The sequence below is a fragment of the Petaurus breviceps genome, unplaced genomic scaffold (assembly GCF_028583685.1).
Source record: "Petaurus breviceps papuanus isolate PSGF00001 unplaced genomic scaffold, PetGlider_PUasm1.0 90639, whole genome shotgun sequence".
NCBI classification, from domain to species: Eukaryota; Metazoa; Chordata; class Mammalia; order Diprotodontia; family Petauridae; genus Petaurus; species Petaurus breviceps.
Window position 1 is genome coordinate 8,672,130 of NW_027187296.1, and position 17,740 is coordinate 8,689,869.

General features: G+C 34.3%; 1 protein-coding gene across 3 annotated transcripts in view; it reads right to left on the minus strand.

Moving 5' to 3' along the window:
* LOC138143476 (NACHT, LRR and PYD domains-containing protein 1a-like) overlaps positions 1-17,740 on the minus strand; it is a 65,944-nt gene that overhangs the window by 44,658 nt on the left and 3,546 nt on the right. Inside the window, exon 5 of one of the 3 annotated variants that reach the window (XM_069064751.1) lies at positions 17,053-17,599. The exons of the other annotated variants lie outside the window; for them this stretch is intronic. Within the exon in view, the coding sequence (XP_068920852.1) occupies positions 17,424-17,599 (176 nt within the window). The 3' untranslated portion in view covers positions 17,053-17,423. Of the gene's footprint in view, positions 1-17,052; positions 17,600-17,740 lie in introns of those variants that run through there. 3 annotated transcript variants of the gene reach the window in all.

Here is a 17,740-nt window from a genome sequence, read left to right on the forward strand (position 1 = left end):
CTTTCTTTCTTTCTTTCTTTCTTTCTTTCTTTCTTTCTTTCTTTCTTTCTTTCTTTCTTTCTTTCTTTCTTTCTCTCTTTCTCTCTCTTTTATTTCTTGAAGATTATGACCTTTAACATTCAGGGCACATTACATTTTCAGATAATTAGGTTATAAATGTTGGTCTATAGGGGAAGGCTCGGAAGTGATGGCATTGTGTGCATGGGCAGGCTGGGAAGAGATGGCACTGTGTGCAGTGGCAGGCTGGGAAGCGACGGCACAGGGCAGGCTGAGAGGAGGCCTGACCAACAAGGGGGACAAGTTGTCCCACCAACCACAAGGCCCACTCCCAGGCCTTTCACCAAAGGGCTGGGACTTGAAAGAGCAAGATAAGAACCAAATGCAGGGTCTGTGTCCAGGACAGGAAATACTTCTGCGACTACCACTCCATAGCCCAGAAATTAAAAAAAAAACCCCTATCAGGACCTCCAAGGACCAGGATGGCAGAGTGAACCCAGCCTACTCCACCACCCCCCTCTGACCCAGAAAACATAGTAACTATTGGCTAGGGCCCTACCTCAAAATGGGTAGAAAGCAGACTACAAAGACTCTGGAGTCCTACTATCCTCAGAGAGAGGAGCCAAACTCAGAGAGAGACAATGTGGGCTCCACACCCACAGCTGAAACATCGACAAGCACAGAAAGTTCTCCCAGATGAGCTCAAAAGGAACTTTGAAAACCAAATGAGAGAGATAGAAGACAAAATGAATAATTCTTTTAAAATCAAAATTGCAGAATTAGAAAAACATTATAATGAAGAAAACAGCTCCTTAAAAAGAAAAGTATATGATATGGAAAAGGAGCTCCAAAAACTATCCAAGGAAAATGATTTGCTAAAAACCAGAATCAGCCAAATTGAAACAAATAACTCTATGAGGAACCAAGAATTAGTCAAACAAAATAACAAGAATGAAAAATTAGAAAAAGAGGTAAAATGTCTCAATGGAAAAATAACTGACCTGGAAAACAGATCCCAGAGAGATAACCTGAGAGTCATAGGCCTACCAGAAAATCATGATGAAAAAATGAGCCTAGACAACATTCTCCAAGAGTTCATTAAGGAAAAATGCCCTGAGATACTAGAACCTGAGGGTAAAATAGAAATCGAGAGAATCCACTGGACACCTGCTGAAAGAGATCCCAAATTGAAAAGTCCTAAAAATGTGGTGGCCAAACTCCAGACCTACCAGGTAAAAGAGAAAATACTTCACGTGGCCAGAAAGAAACAATTCAAATATCGAGAAACCACGTGAGGATCTCACAGGATTTGGCAGCCTCTACACTGAAAGATTGGAGGCAGTGGAATTCAATTTTCCTCAAGGCAAAAGAGCTTGGGTTACAACCAATGATCACCTACCCAGCGAGACTGAGCATATTCTTCCAGGCAAAGAGATGGTCATTCAGTGATATAACAGATTTCCAGACCTTCCTGATGAAAAAGCCAGAGCTCGATTCAACCTCCAATTACGAGATGCAAGAGTGACATAGAAAGGTAAACAAGGAAAACACACACACACCCTGTTATTTAATAAGAGCAAACTGTTTATAGACAAGGAGAGGGTATGAGTATAAATTACACAAAATGACGATTAAAAAAATCTTATTAAGGGCTACAAAGGGACTGCAATGGAAGAAGAGGAATGAATGAAGTGGAAAAGCGTAAATTATGCCACACAAAGAGGCATAAAAGCAATACAGCCGAGGAAAAGAAGGGAGGGAGATGAGTATTATATGAGCTTTTCCCTCCTTGGGTCTGGTTCAAGGAGGGAATAACAACCAGTTAAGCATAGGACTCTATGGAGAAGAGACACAAAACATATAATAGAGGGAAAGAGGGGAGGGATAGGAGCTTTGCATAAGATTTTTTCCTGTCACTCTTGGTGCAAAGAAGAAATAACATGCTTCATTAAGTATAAAAATATCATACAGGCAGTAGGAGGGGGAAAGGTCTATGAAAGGGGGGGTGGTTAGTAGGGAGGGAAGAAGTAAGTGGGAATGGAAGGAAAAGGGAGGGGGGCTGATAAGGGAATGCTGAGGGAAGTGGTGGTCAAAAGGAAAACTATTAAGGAGAGGAAAGGAGAAGGGGAGAAAATAAGCATTAACAGGGGAGGGAATAGGATGGAGGGAAACATAATAATCATAACTGTGAATGTGAATGGAATTAACTCTCCCATAAAAAAGAGGCAGATAGCAGAATGGATTAAATATCATAATCCTATAATATGCTGTTTACAAGAAACACATGTGAAACAGAGGGAAACACACAGGGTAAAGGTAAAAGGCTGGAGTAAATATATCATACCTCAGCTAAAGTAAAAAAAGCAGGGGTAGCAATCCTTATCTCAGATAAAGCAAAAGCAAAAATTGATCTAATTAAAAGAGATAAGGAAGGAAACTATATCCTGCTAAAAGGCACCATCGGGAATGAAGCAATATCATTACTTAACATAGATGCACCAAGTACTATAGCATCCAAATTCCTAGAGGAGAAGGTAAGGGAATTAGAGGAAGAAATAGATAGCAAAACTATACTAGTGGGAGACCTTAATCTCCCCCTCTCTGAGCTTGATAAATCCAACCTTAAAATAAGCAAGAAAGAAGTTAAGGAGGTGAATAGAATTTTAGAGAGGATAGGTATGATAGATCTCTGGAGAAAACTGAATGGGGATAAAAGGTAATATACCTTCTTCTCAGTGGTATATGGCAGATACACAAAAATTGACCATGTACTAGGACATAAAAACCTCACATAAAAATAACTCAGTGCAGAAAGGCAGAAATATTAATTGTATCATTCTCAGATCATGATGCAATAAAAATCATATGCAATAAAGGGCCATGGAAAGACAGACTAAAAACTAATTGGAAACTAAACAATTTAATCCTAAAGAATCAGTGGGTCAAATAAGAAATCATAGAAACAATCAGTAACTTCATTCAAGAGAATGACAATAATGAGACAACATACCAAAATTTGTGGGATGCAGCAAAGGCAGTTCTTAGGGGAAGCTTTATATCCCTGAATGTATACATGAATAAATTAAAGAAAAGAGAGGCAAATGAATTGGGCATGCAATTAAAAAGCTAGAAAAAAAAAACAAATTGATAATCCTCAATTAAATACTAAATTAGAAATACTGAAAACTAAAGGAGAGATTAATAAAATTGAAATTAATAAAACTATTGAATTAATAAATAAAACTAAAAGCTGGTTTTATAAAAAAACAATAAAATAGACACTTAGAAAGAATGATAAAAAAAGAAAGAAGAAAACAAAATTATGAGTATCAAAAAGGGTGAACCTACCACCAATGAAGAGGAAATTAAAACAATAATTAGGAATTGTTTTGCCCAGTTGTATGCACATAAATTTGACAATCTTAGTTAAATGGATAAATATTTAGAAAAATATAGGTTGCCCAAATTAACTGAAGAGGAATTAAATTACTTAAATAACCCCATCTCACAAAAAGAACGTTTAAAGAACAATTGATTCCAATACTCTACAATTTTTTTCAGGAAAATTAGTGAAGCAGGAGTCCTATCAAATTCTATCTATGCCACAAATATGGTACTGATACCTAAATCAGGAAGAGATAAAACAGAAAGAAAATTATAGACCAATCTCCATCATGAATATAGATGCAAAAACTTTAAATAAAATATAGCAAAAAGACTACAGCAACTTATTACAAGAACAATACACTTTGATCAGGTAGGATTTATTCCAGGAATGCAAGTTTAATGGTTTCATTTTGGGTTTGATATTAGGAAAACCATCAGTATAATTGATCATATCAGCAATAAAACTAGCAAAAACCACATGATTATCTCAATAAATGCAGAAAAGACTTTTGACAAAATACAACATCCTTTCCTATTAAAAACACTAGAAAGAATAGGAATCAATGGAGCCTTCTTTAAAATAATAGGTAGCATCTATTTAAAGTCATCAGCAAGTATTATATGTAATGGGGAGAAGCTAGAAACATTTCCAATAAGATCAGGGGTGAAGCAAGGATGTCCACTATCACCCTTCTTATTCAATCTGGTACTAGATATGTTAATAGTAGAAATTAGAGAAGAAAAAGAAATCAAAGGAATCAAATTAGGCCAAGAAGGGACCAAGCTATCACTCTTTGCAGATGATATGATGATATACTTAGAGAATCCTAGAGAATCAAGTAAAAAAACTACTTGAGACAATAAATAAATTTGGCAAAGTTTCAGGATATAAAATAAACCAATATAAATCCTTGGCATTCCTGTATGTTTCTAATTAAATTCAACAGCAAGAAATAGAAAGAGAAAACTCATTGAATATTACTGTAGACATTATAAAATATTTGGGCATCTACCCGACAAAACAAACCTAAGACCTATATGAACACAACCACAAAACACTTTTCACACTAATAAAGTCAGATCTAACTAATTGGAAAGACATCAATTGCCCATGGCTGCGTTGAACTAATATAATAAAAATGACAATTTTACCTAAATTAAATTCTATATTTAGTGCCATACCAATCAGTTTACCAAAAAACTACCTTATAGAGCTAGAAAAAAATAGTAACAAAATTCATTTGGAAGAAGAAAAGGTCCAAAATATCAAGGGAATTAATGAAAAGAAATACTAGGGATGGTGGTCTAGCTATACCAGATTTTAATCTGTATTATAAAGCAGCAGTCCTCAAAAATACTTGGTACTGGCTGACGAATAGAGTAGTGGATCAATGGAATAGATTGGGTACACAAGACTCAGCATTCAATGACTATGGTAACCTACTGTTTGATAAATCCAAAGACCCCAGTTTTGGGGATAAGAACTCGCTATTTTACAAAAACTGCTGGGAAAACTGGAATATAATATGGCAGAAACTGTTCATATATCATTATCTAACATCATATACTAAAATCAAGTCTAAATGGGTTCATGATCTAGGTATAAAGGCTGATACTCTAAACAATCTGGGAAAGCAAGGAATAGTTTACCTGTCAGGTTTGTGGAGAGGGGAAGACTTTATGACCAAACAAGAATTAGAGGGCAGTATAAAATTCAATATGGATAATTTTGATTACATTAAATTGAAAAGCTTCTGTACAAACAAAGCCAATGTAACCAGGATTAAGAGGGAAGAGGAAAATTGAGAAAGAATTTTTACAACCTATGTCACTGATAAAGGACTCATTTCTAAAATATACAGAGAATTGAGTCAAATCTGTAAGAATACAAGTCATTTCCCAATTAATAAAAGGTCAAAGGATATGAACAGGCAGTTTACAGAGGAAGAAATTAAAGATATTTATAAGCATATGAAAAAATTCTCTAAATCACTATTGATTAGGGAAATACAAATCAAAACAACTCTGAGAAACCACATCTCACCAGTCAGATTGGCTAAGACGACAAAACAGGAAAATGACAAATACTGGAGAGGATGTGGATAAATAGGAACACTAATGCATTGCTGGTGGAGTTATGAACTGATCCAACCATTCTTGAAAGCAATCTGGAATTATGCCCAAAGGGCTATAAATAATTTCATACCCTTTGATCCAGCAATACCACTTCTAGGGTTGTATCCCAAAGAGATCATAGAAGTGGGGAAAAGACCCATATGTAAACAAATATTTATAGCAGCTACTTTTTGGTGGCAAAGAATTGGAAATTAAGGGAGTGCCCATCAATTGAGGAATACCTGAACAAGTTGTGGTATATGCATGTTATGGAATACTCTTGTGCAATAAGAAACAAGGAGAAGATGGACTTCATATTTACCTGGAGAGGCTTAAAAGAACTGATACTGAGTGAGAAGAGTAAAGCCAGGAGGAATTTGTGCACAATTACAGACACAACATATGTGTGACGACCAACTTTGATAAACTGGATTCTTCTCAGCAATGCAGAGTCATAAGTCAACCCCCAAAGACTCATGATGGAGAGAAATGTTTACATCCAGAGAAAGAACTGAGATTGAACCCAGATTGATGCAAATTACCTGCTCTTTTTCTTTTTCTTGTTTGTTTTTGTTTCCTCTTTCCCATTCTTCATTCCATCTGTTACAATCCTTCTTTATAACCTTACTAATGCCTAATGTGAAAGTATTTGCAGATCCTATACTTCATTGTATGCTGTCATGGGGGAGAGGGGAATGAGGGAGGGAAAATTTGAAACTCAGGGAATTGTTGTAATTAATCTTGTAAACTAAAAGTAAACAAATTAATAAAGACCAAAAAAAAAATGTTGGTCTAAACCTAATTTCTGCCAAAATTCTTTCCAATTTCTCCTGAAATGTAATTTTTCTGTAGAGTTCTTCTGTGAATTTTTTTTTGTTCTGTCTATTGAAGACTACTTATTGAATTTTGTTGTTTCTGATTTTTTTTTTTTTGTTTTTTATTCTGGTCTATTGGTATACTTTTTTTTTAAAACTAGTACTAAATAGTATTTACAAATAATCTTATAATACAATTTGAAGTCTAAAAATGGTGTTCTGTAGAAGAGTCTGACCATTTTTAAAGAAACTACATTCAGGGGCAGCCAGGTGGCACAGTGAGTAAGATGGCCAGCCCCAGAGTCGGGAGACCCTGGATCCGTTCAGGCCTCAGACATTTAACACCCACACAAAATAACTGACCATGTAACCTTGAGCAAGTTACTTAACTCCAATTGCTTAAAAAAAGAAAAGAAACTACATTCATTCCACTGAAAAGGAGATAACAAAGGATGTTTACCTTCTAATCATGTTCATACAAAGACTTTTCCATTTAATGTAATCAAAATTATCTATTTTTCATTTCATATTTTTCTCTGTCTCATGCTTACTCATGAATTCTTCCCTTCTCCATAGATCTGAAAGGCAAAATATTCCTTGCTCTCCTACTGTGATTATAGTATTACCCTTTATATCTAAATCTTTTATCAATTTTGGCTTTATTTTAGTCTATGGTATAAGATGTTATTCTATTCCTTGTTTATGTCATACTATTTTCCAGTTTTTTATGTTAGTGAGTTCTTATCTCAGAAGTTGGTGTCTTTGGATTGATCAAACTGTAGAATACTGTAGTCATTGATCACTGTGTACCTAACATATTCCATTGATCCACCACTTTGTTTCTAACCAGTGCCAAGTTTTTTTTGATGATTGCTGCTTTATAATACAATTTAAGAACTGGTATGGTTAGACCACCTTCCTTTGCATTTCTTTTGATGAATTCTCTTGATATTGTGGAACTTTTGTTCTTGCAGATGGAGTTTGATATTATTTTTGCTAGCTCTATAAAATAAGTTTTGGTAGTTTGATTGATATGGCACTGCATAAGTAAATTAATTTAGGAAGAATTTTCGTTTTTATTATATTAGCTAGGCATACCCAGGAGCAGCTGATATTTTTCCTATTAATTAAATCTGACTTTATTTATATGAAAAGTGTTTTATAATTGTGTTCATATAGTTCCTGGATATGTTTTGTTAGGTAGAGTCCCAAATATTTTATTTTGTCTACAATAAGTTTAAATGGAAGTTCTCTTTCTATCTCGCTATTGGGCTTTATTAGTAATATGTAGAAATAATGATGATTTATGTGGGTTTATTTTATATACTACAACCTTTATAAAGTTGTTTATTATTTCAAGTAGGATAGGATTCTCTAAATATATCATAATATCATCTGCAAAGAGTGATGGCTTTGTTTCTTCTTTGCCAATTCTAAGTCTTTAAATTCTTTTTCTTCTCTTATTGCTAAAGGTAACTTTTTAGTACAATATTGAATAATAGTGGTGATAATGGAAATCTTTGTTTCACCCCTGATCTTATTGGAAATTCTTCTAACTTACCATCATGACATATAATGATTGCTAATGGTTTTAGGAAGATGCTACCTATCATTTTAAGAAAGATTCCATTTCTTCCTTTGCTCCCTAGTGTTTTTAACAGGAATGGGTGGCTACTTTGTTGAAAGCTTTTTCTACATCTATTGAGATAATTATATGATTTGTGTTAGTTTTGTTATTGGTATGGTCAATTACGCTGATCATTTACCTAATATTAAGTCAGACCTGCACACCTGGTATAAATCCCACTTTGTTATAGTGTATTATCCCCATGATAAGTTACTGTAATTGCTTTGTTAATATTTTATTTAAATGTTTTACATCTATATTCATTAAGGAAATTGTTCCATAATTTTCTTCCTCTGTTTTGGCTCTTCCCAGATTAGGTATCAATACCCTCTTTGTATCATAAAAAATTTGGTAGGACACTTTTTATTTTTCCATTTAAATTTATTTATTTTTTGTTTACTATTCAGTTCCACAATTTTTGAGTTCCAAATTTTCTCCCTTGCCCTCTCCTCCCTCCAACCACCCCAAGATGGCATGTAATCCTATATAGGCTCTATATATACCTTCACATTAAACATATTTTCACAAGAGTCAAGTTGTAAAGAACAATTATAATCAATGGAATGAACCACAAGAAAGAAGAAATAAAAGAAAGCAAAAAATAATAGAGAGAGAGAAAATAGCTTGCTACAATCTACATTCAGACTCCATCATTCTTTCTCTGGATGTGGATAGTGTTCTCCATCATGAGTCTTTTGGAATAGTCTTAGATCCTTGCATTACTGAGAAGAGCCAAGTCTTTCAAAGTTAGTCATCACAGATGCAATGTGTCTGTAATTGTGTACAATGTTCTCCTGGTTCTGCTCCCCTCACTCAGCATCAGTTCATTTAAGTCTTTCCAGTGTCTGCTCCTCATTTGGTTTAGCCATTCCCCAATTCAAGGGTATTCCCTTGATTTCCAATTCTTTGCTACTGCAAAATGAGCTGCTATAAATATTTTGTATATACAGGTCCTTTTCCCATTAGTATGATCTCTTTGGGATACAGCCCTAGAAGTGGTATTGCTGGGTCAAATGGTATGCACATTTTTATAGCCCTTTGGGTATAGGTCCAAATTGCTCTCCAGAATGGTTAATTCAATTTACAATGCCACCAACAAAGTATTAGTGCTCCAATTTTTCCACATCTTCTCCAGCATTTATAATTTTTTTTTGTTTTGTCATGTTAGCCAATCTGACAGGTGAGATGTGGAACTTAAGAGTTGTTTTCATTTGCATTTCTCTAATCAATAATGATTTAAAGTATTTTTTTATATGATGACAGATATCTTTAATTTCTTCCTCTGAAAATTGCCTGTTCATATGCTTTTGTCATTTATCAACTGGGAAATGACTTATTTTCATAAAATTTCACTCAGTTCCTTGTATATATTAGAAATGAGGCCTTTATCAAATACATTGGTTGTAAAAATTCATTTAAAATTCTCTCCATCCCTCCTAATCTTGGTTGCATTGCTTTTGTTTGTAGGAAAACTTTTCAATTCAATGTAATCAAAATAATCTATTTTGCCTTTTGTAATGCTCTCTATTTCTTGTTTGGTCATAAATTATTCCCTTCTCCATAAATCTGACAGGTAAACTATTCCTTGCTTCCTGAGATTGCTTATAATATCAGACTTTATATTTAAATTTTGAAACCAATTTTAACCTTATTTTGGTATATGGTGGAAGATATTGGTCTATGCCCAATTTCTGCCACATTATTTTCCAGTTTTTCCAGCAGTTCTTGTGAAATAGTGAGTTCTTATCACAGAAGCTGGACTCTTTGAGTTTATCAAACAGTAGATTACTATAGTCATTGACAACAGTCTCATGTGTACCTAACCCATTCCATAGATACACTATTCTATTTCTTAGTCAGCACCAAGTAGTTTTGATGATTGCTCTTTTATAAGACAGTTTAAGATCTGGTATGACTCTGCCACCTTCCCTATCATTTCTATTCATTAATTCTCTTGACATTCTGAACTTTTTGTTCTTACAGATGAATTTTGTTATTATTATTCCTAGCTCTATAAAATAATTTCTCGGTAGTTTGATTGGTATGGCATTAAATAAGTAAATTAATTAAGGTAAAATTGTCATTTTTATTATATTAGTTCAGTCTAACCATAAGCAACTGATGTTTTCCCAATTATTTAGATCTGACTTTATTTGTGTGAAAAGTATTTCCTGGGTTTGTTTTGGTAGGTAAACTCCCAAATATTTTATGATGTCCACAGTAACTTTAAATGGAATTTCTCTATCTTTTTTTGTTGAACTTTGTTAGTAATATATTGGAATGCTGAGGATTTGTGGGGGTTTATTTCATATCCTTCAACTCTGCTAAAGTTGTTTATTTTTTCAAGTAGGTTTTTTATTTGGTTCTCTAGGACTCTCTAAGTATATCATCATATCATCTGCAAAGAGTGATAACTTAGTCTCTTCCTTGCCTATTCTAATTCCTTCAATTTCTTTTTCTTATTGCTAAAGCTAACATTTCTAGTACCAAATTGAATAATAGGAATGATAATGGACATCCTTGTTTCACCCTGATCTTATTGGAAATGCTTCTAGCATATCCCCATTACATATAATACTTGCTGATGGTTTTAGGTAAAAGCTACTTATCACTTTAATGAAGACTCCATGTATTCCCCTGCTTTCTCGTATTTTTAATATGAATAGTGTTGTATTTTTTCAAAATCTTTTTTTTTGCATCTATTGAGATAATCATATGGTTTCTACTAGTTTTCTTGTCGATATGATCAATAATGCTGATAATTTTGCTAATACTGAACCAGCCCTGCATTCCTGGTATAAGTCCTACCTGATCAAAGTGTATTATTCTTGTGATAAGTTGCTGTAATATTTATGCTGATATTTTATTTAAAATTTTTGCATCTATGCTCATTAGGGAAATTGATCTATATTTTTCTTTCTCTGTTTTGGCTCTTCCGAGTTTAGGTATCAATGCCATATTTGTATCTTAAAAAGAATTTGGTAGGACTCCTTCTTTTCCAATTTTCCCAAATACTCTATAAAGTATTGCAATCAATTGTTCTTTAAAAGTTTCAGAGAAGATGTTTGTAAATTCATATGGCCCTGGAGATTATTTCTTAGGGAGTTCATTAATGAGTTTTTCAATTTCTTTTTCTGTGATGGGTTTTTTCAGTATTTTTCTTCCTCTTCTGTTAATCTGGACAATTAATGTCTTTGTAAATATTCATCCCTTTCACTAAAATTATCAAATTTGTGGGCATACAATTGGTTAAAATAATCGCTGATTATTGTTTTAATTTCCTTTTTCTTTGAGGTGAATTCACATTTTTTCATTTAAATACTAGGAATTTGGTTTTCTTCTTTTTTAAAATGAAATTGACAAGAGGTTTATCAACTTCATTATTTTTCCCCATAAAACTGAATCTTGGTTTTATTTCTTAGTTCAATAGTTTTCTTAATTACAATTTTATTAATCTCTACTTTGGTTTTCAATATTTCTAATTTGGTATTTAATTGGAGGTTTTCAATTTGTTCTTTTTCTAGCTTTTTCAGTTGTATTCCCTCTTCACTGACCTTCTCTTTCTCTATTTTCTTCATGTAAGTATTTAGAGATATAAAACTTCCCTAAGAACTGCTTTTGCTGCATTCCATGAGTTTTGATATATTGTCTCATTATTGTCATTTTCTTGAATTAAGTTATTGATTGTTTCAATGATTTGTTGTTTTGACCCACTCATTCTTTAAGATTAGATTATTTAGTTTCCAATTAATTTTTAGTGTGTCTTTCCATGGTCCTTTATCACATATAATTTTTACTGCATCGTAATCTGAAAAGGATGCATTTAATATATTTGCCTTTCTATATTGGATTGTCAGGGTTTTATACCCTAGTACATGGTCAATTTTTGTGTATGTGCCATGAAACATTGAGAAAAAGTATATTCCTTCCTCTCCCCATTCAATTTTCTCCAGAGGTCTATCATATCTACCCTTTCTAAAATTGTATTCACCTCCTTTATTTTTTTATTGTTAATTTGAGGTTAGATTTGTCAAATTCAGAGAGAGGGAGGTTTAAGTCCCTCACTAGTATAGTTTTGCTATCTATTTCTACCTGTAACTTCCTTAACTTCTTCTCTAAGAATTTGGATACTATACCTCTAGGTGCATATATTTTTAGTAATGCTATTACTTCATTGCCTATGGTACCTTTTTGCAGGATATAGTTTCCTTCTATATCTCTTTTGATTAGACTTATTTTTGGTTTTGCTTTGTCTGAGATTAGGATTGTTACCCCTGATTTTTTTTTTACTACAATTGAGGCATGATATATTCCACTCCAGTCTTTTACCTGTTACAAATATTTCATGCAAACAATATATTGTAGGATTATGATTTTTAATGCGTTCTGCTATCCTCTTCTGTTTTACGAGATAGTTCATCCTGTTTACATTCATAGTTATGATCACTCTCTGTGTCTTTCTCTCCATCCTATTCCCCCTCCCTGATGATGCTTTTATTTCTCCATTCTCCTTTCCTCTCTTCAAAAGAGTTTTGCTTTTGACTGCCACCTCCTTCAATCTTTCCTCCCATCTATCAATCCCCCTTCCTTTTCTTTGTTTTCCTTACTTCTTCTTCCCTGCCTTCTATATACGCCCTCCATTTTCTTTCCCCTTTCCCCTCCTACTGTTTGTAGGGCAAGTTAAATTCCTATACTTAACTGAATATTTTATTCCCTCCTTGGACCAAAATCGATGACAGTAAAGCTTGAACAATGCTCATTTCCCTTACTTCTTTCCCTCTAATATATTTTTGTGCCTCTTCATGTGATGTAATTTACCCTTTTCTGACTCCTCCTTTCCTCTTCTCCCATTATCGCTTAATTAGGTTTTTTTTTTATCATTACATGAGTTAATTTAAGTTGATACCTTCTATGCACATATATCCCTTTTTAAATGTCAAAATAAATATAGAATTCTCAAGATTAACAGGTATCATCCTCCCATATAGGTATGTAAACAGTTTGATCTTATTGAATGATGAGGGTTGTTTGTTTTTTCTTTTTTCCCCCATTTACCTTTTTTGTTTGCTTTTTTTTTTGAGGGGGAAGGTAGGGCAATTCGGGTAAGATGAAAGGACACAAATGTTTTAGCTGCTTTAATCCCACCCACTATAAAACATATGCTCCTTGAAGACAGGGATATTTTGCTTTTTTTTTTTTTAATATATTCATCACTGACCATGGAATTCAGCATGTAGAATGCCTTTAATAAATGCTGAGTGTAGTTAAGCTTTCAGAGGACACCCTGCTACACATTAGATAATTTATACTGGTAGGTAAGGCTATAAATTTTATGTAAGAAATGTCAGCAAATTAATAGGTATAAAAAGATTCTGAATTATATTCAATAAGGAAAGAATTTTGCTACAAATGTTATGCTTAAGGTCAACTTCATGTGAAAATGAGTGAAAAATACCCTGTATCAAACTCCATGTGAAAACTAATCTTTTGCTAACTGCTGGACTGTCAAGAATACAGGGTACATTACTAGTTACTATTTTCTTCTATCACACTCTTTATTGTAAAACACCTCAGACACTATTAAGAAGAGTTGAAAAAGTGTGCAGCAAGTGTGCCTGATGTTTCCTTTTCTAAATTGATCATTTTAACAAAACCACATAATTTTAAAATCACAGAACAAATTCACATTTCATTCTTTTTCATTCTTAATTTAATAATGGATTAAAAATGAAGATTCTAATTTTAAAAAGACATAAATAAGTAAATTAAAAAATAATCTCCTTTGTTTACATTCTGCTAAATAAAGTGTGTGCACATTTATTTTTTTTTTAAAGCAATTGGGGTTAAGTAACTTGCTCAAGGTTACACGGCCAGGTGTTTCTGGGTGAGTGCTAAGTGTCTGAGCCTGGGATTCGATCTCCAGGTCATCCTGACACTAGAGCTGGTGCTCTTACTCTCTGTGCTACCTGGCCACCCCATTCACATTTATTTTATAAGATAGCAGCAAAGAAAGTTTACCTTTTTCAACTCTCTTCTGTGCAATTTTTGATGATATATTTGTTAAGTGTGTATATTTTAATTTCGTTCCATATAAATCTCCCAATTAAAAAAACAAAACACATATTCCTAGTTGTACATCTACATTCCCTCATCCTGGCTAATCAGTTTGTTTATTCTCCCATCACAGAACATATGAATTATTTTTAGGTCATAGAATCTTAAGTTTTGTCTCAGTGTCCAAGTTATGATTTGTAAACAGATTGCCATATTCAGACTTCTACCTTTCACAGAGTTTAAGTTTTCATGGTTTTTCACTTATTACTATATTTTAGGGCATTTCCCCAAATTCTAACCCTACAAGCAGATTCTCTTCTGGGGTGGATTAGACTATATATGAGGTTTTTTTTTTTTAAGTCATAAAACCTGTCATTCTGTAATTGATGAATTCTTTATCAGAATAGCCGAAGTCCTCTAGGGAAGACTTGAATAACTGGTTTAGGTACCAAGTGGGACTTGGGTGAGCCAAGACCATCAGAGAAATAAAATGGTGTTCAAAAACCAAAATAAATAAGATGGTATTTCAGCAGAGTTCACCTTATCTCACTGGGAACTCGTCTAGTTCTAGTCCAGAAATCACTCCCTTCTAGGCAACTATGCTTGTGTCTTGGGAAAGAGCAGAGTATTCAGAAAATAAAAATGTGAAAGGAGAAAGAATTCATGAATTTTCAAAATATTTTATTAAACTTGGCTTTTTTTATTGCCTAGATTTTCCCTGAATTTTTCCCCTATACCACTTGAGAGCCATCCCTTGTAAAAAAAATTAAAGAGAAAAAGATTAAGCAATCAATAAATACATAGAAAAACTTGACATCTGTTCATCTCAACCTCTGCAAAGCAGAGAGGTGGAGATGTCCTCATATTATTTGGGTCAATATAATTCACAATATTGTATCAGTTATTTTGTGGTAGAGGGTCTTTCCATTTATATTGTTGTAGACATGACCTACATTGCTTTCCTGGCTCTGCTGACTTTACTTTGTAGTAGCAGTTCACATACATCTTCTAATGTTTCTTTTTGTTCGTTATGTTCATAATTGTTTAAAAGCTCAGTAACCTTCCATTATATGCATGTACCACAATGTGTTTAGTCATTCCCAAAACTGATGGACATCAATTCTTTTCTACTTTTTCTACTTTTATTTTTTTACTTCTACTTTTCTACTTCTCATTTTCCTCTTAAACCATTCAGGAACAAGATGTTGTAGTTATATTTCATAGGGTCATCTCCCTCATCAAATGGTATATTAGTTTGTTTTTGTTTCAAATATTTATCTAAACATAACACTGAAACTTGTTTGCTGATCTGGAGGCCAAATTTTCTTCTGTTAATGTTTTCTTTGTTGATTTATCTGTGTAGTAGTCGAGGTTTTGAGGCTTTGTTTTCTCTAGAGCACTTTGGTAATATCACTTCCCTTCTTCCTTGTTTTCCCCTTTTGCTTACTTTCTGACACCCTCTCTCCTATGGTGGTTTCCCTGGGAGATGTGTATCAAACCATCTCAGCCTCCTGCTACACTGGGCAATCACAACTCAGCATCCTAGGTCTTCATCCTGACTAACTTTTGAAAGGACAGGCTTAGTGGAGTGCCTTAATCTCCTTCTTCACACCACTGTGTGCCCCTTCCTCATTTCCCTTTCCCTCTGTTCCTTATTTTTCTAGCCTGGCAACTCTGAGCACTGCCAGACTGACATCACTGTAGCCAGGATTATTTCTGTCATTTGGAGGTTGAGTCCTTCAGGCTCTAGGAGGACAGAGAGAAAAAGCATGGAGTTGAGTTCTTTTTCAAGTCTAGAGATGTGTCCTATCCCTCACCCTCTGTTTCTCCACTCCTTGGCAAAAATTGTTTTCAACACAGAAACCTATTAAGATAGTAGTCATCAAGGCTCTAGCAGAGTGCTGTAGCCTGGAACTCGTTTCTCCAAGGCACATGAAAGAGGTAGGGAAGTAGGGGTGTGGGGTTGGGTTTTGTTGCAAGTGTGTGGGTCAGGCCTTTGAAATAACTAGTGCAGCCTCACCACTAGTAGTGTGGTGGGCAATGGGAGGGGGAAGGGTTTCCTGAGATCAGGGTAGAAATCAGTTCATAGTTTTGTTTTTCTTAACCTTCTTTTGGGTTTTGGGTGTCCTAGAACATGGAGACTGATGAAGTTGCTTTGCTTTTAGCATACACTTTCTCTTTTGGAGAAGCTTAAGAAGTCATGGGAATCAGGAAATGATTAGTGCTCCATCTTGTTGGTCACATGACCAGGCATTCTATTAGGCATCATTTGCAAATGATATGAATTCCTGTATCACATGCTTTTTATTTTGCATTTTAAATTAGCTCTCCTATAGACATTTCAAACTGAATATGTCCAAATGGAACTCATTATCTCTCTCCTCCCCATCTCAAATTCAAGGTTCTAATAAACTTATTACCATAGAGGATATGGTCATCCTTCCAGTTGCCCAAATTCTTGATGTGTTTCATTCTTGGCTCTTCATTCTCAATACACATATCCAATAAATTGCCAGATCTCATTCCCATCACTATAAAATCTCTTCTATGTCCCCTTCACTCCACTCACCCATTACCCTAGTTAAAGCCCTTGTCACTCCTCATCTGGGTTACTGACACATTCTCCTAATAGTCCTTCTGCTTTACATTTCTCCCCAATCCAATTCATTCTTCTTGCAGCAGCCAAAATGATTTTCATAAAATGTAGATTTTATCCCATAAATTCTAGCAGAATTTACCTAAATTTTTGTTGATCCCTATTATCTCTAGGATTGTATATAAAATCCTCAGCTTGGCATTTACAGGTCTTCACAACCTGGCTGAATCCTACCTTTCTAATTTTATATATCCTTTTTCTCCACATAAAAGTTAACCTATGCTTTTCCCCAAAACATGACACCCTCTGTCTCCTTGTCTTTGCACTGGCTGCCCCCCACCACATGCCTGAATTGCTGACTGTTCTCACCTTTAAGAATCAGCTTATTAGTTAGCCTCAGTATAAGATATTCATGCTTTCCCAACTTCTAGTGCAATCCTCTCCAAAGTTGCCTTGTATACAGAATGTCCCAAAAGTTTTAGTGCAGTTTCAAGCTTTAACAACCTCAGAGGGATACATGCTACAAACTTACTGAAAAATCTGAAAGATTATTTAATTATTTAAACTGTTAAAATATTGATGTTTCTAATTAAACTTCAACATGACCACAGTCTTGTGCTCTAGTCAATTTTTCGACTTTGTAAACATTTTCATCAGTTGCTGTTTAGTAACTGGACATTAACCTATAATTCGTCTTGTAAGGAGAAGTGGCAAGGTAATTAGCTCCCAGTGGCTTTCTCACTGATGCCTTTTAAGTATAGTGTAACTCTTTCATTAGGTGAGGATGTGTCTCTTTTAGGACCTCATACAATTAGTCTTTGTAGTTCAAATTTCAAGACATGTTAAAACTAAACAGTCGTCTCATTTTATCAGGGCTAGTTTTCTCTGCCCGTATGAGCTCATAATCCTCATTACTGAGGAATTTGTTGTAAAGTTTGTCGAGGATCATGTCCACTGATGTTACCTGAGAAATTATCTGATCCCTGTGTTGGTCAATAAAGTGAAGTCCTGGAAGAAGAGAATAAAGGACAGACTGATGGAGCTTCTGGTAATGTCAGGGAGGAAGAAATATCTTAATGTAGGAATAAAGTGTTTCAATCACTGCCATGGCCTCCTGTCTCTTATCTCCATGAACTTTAGAACCTCAGC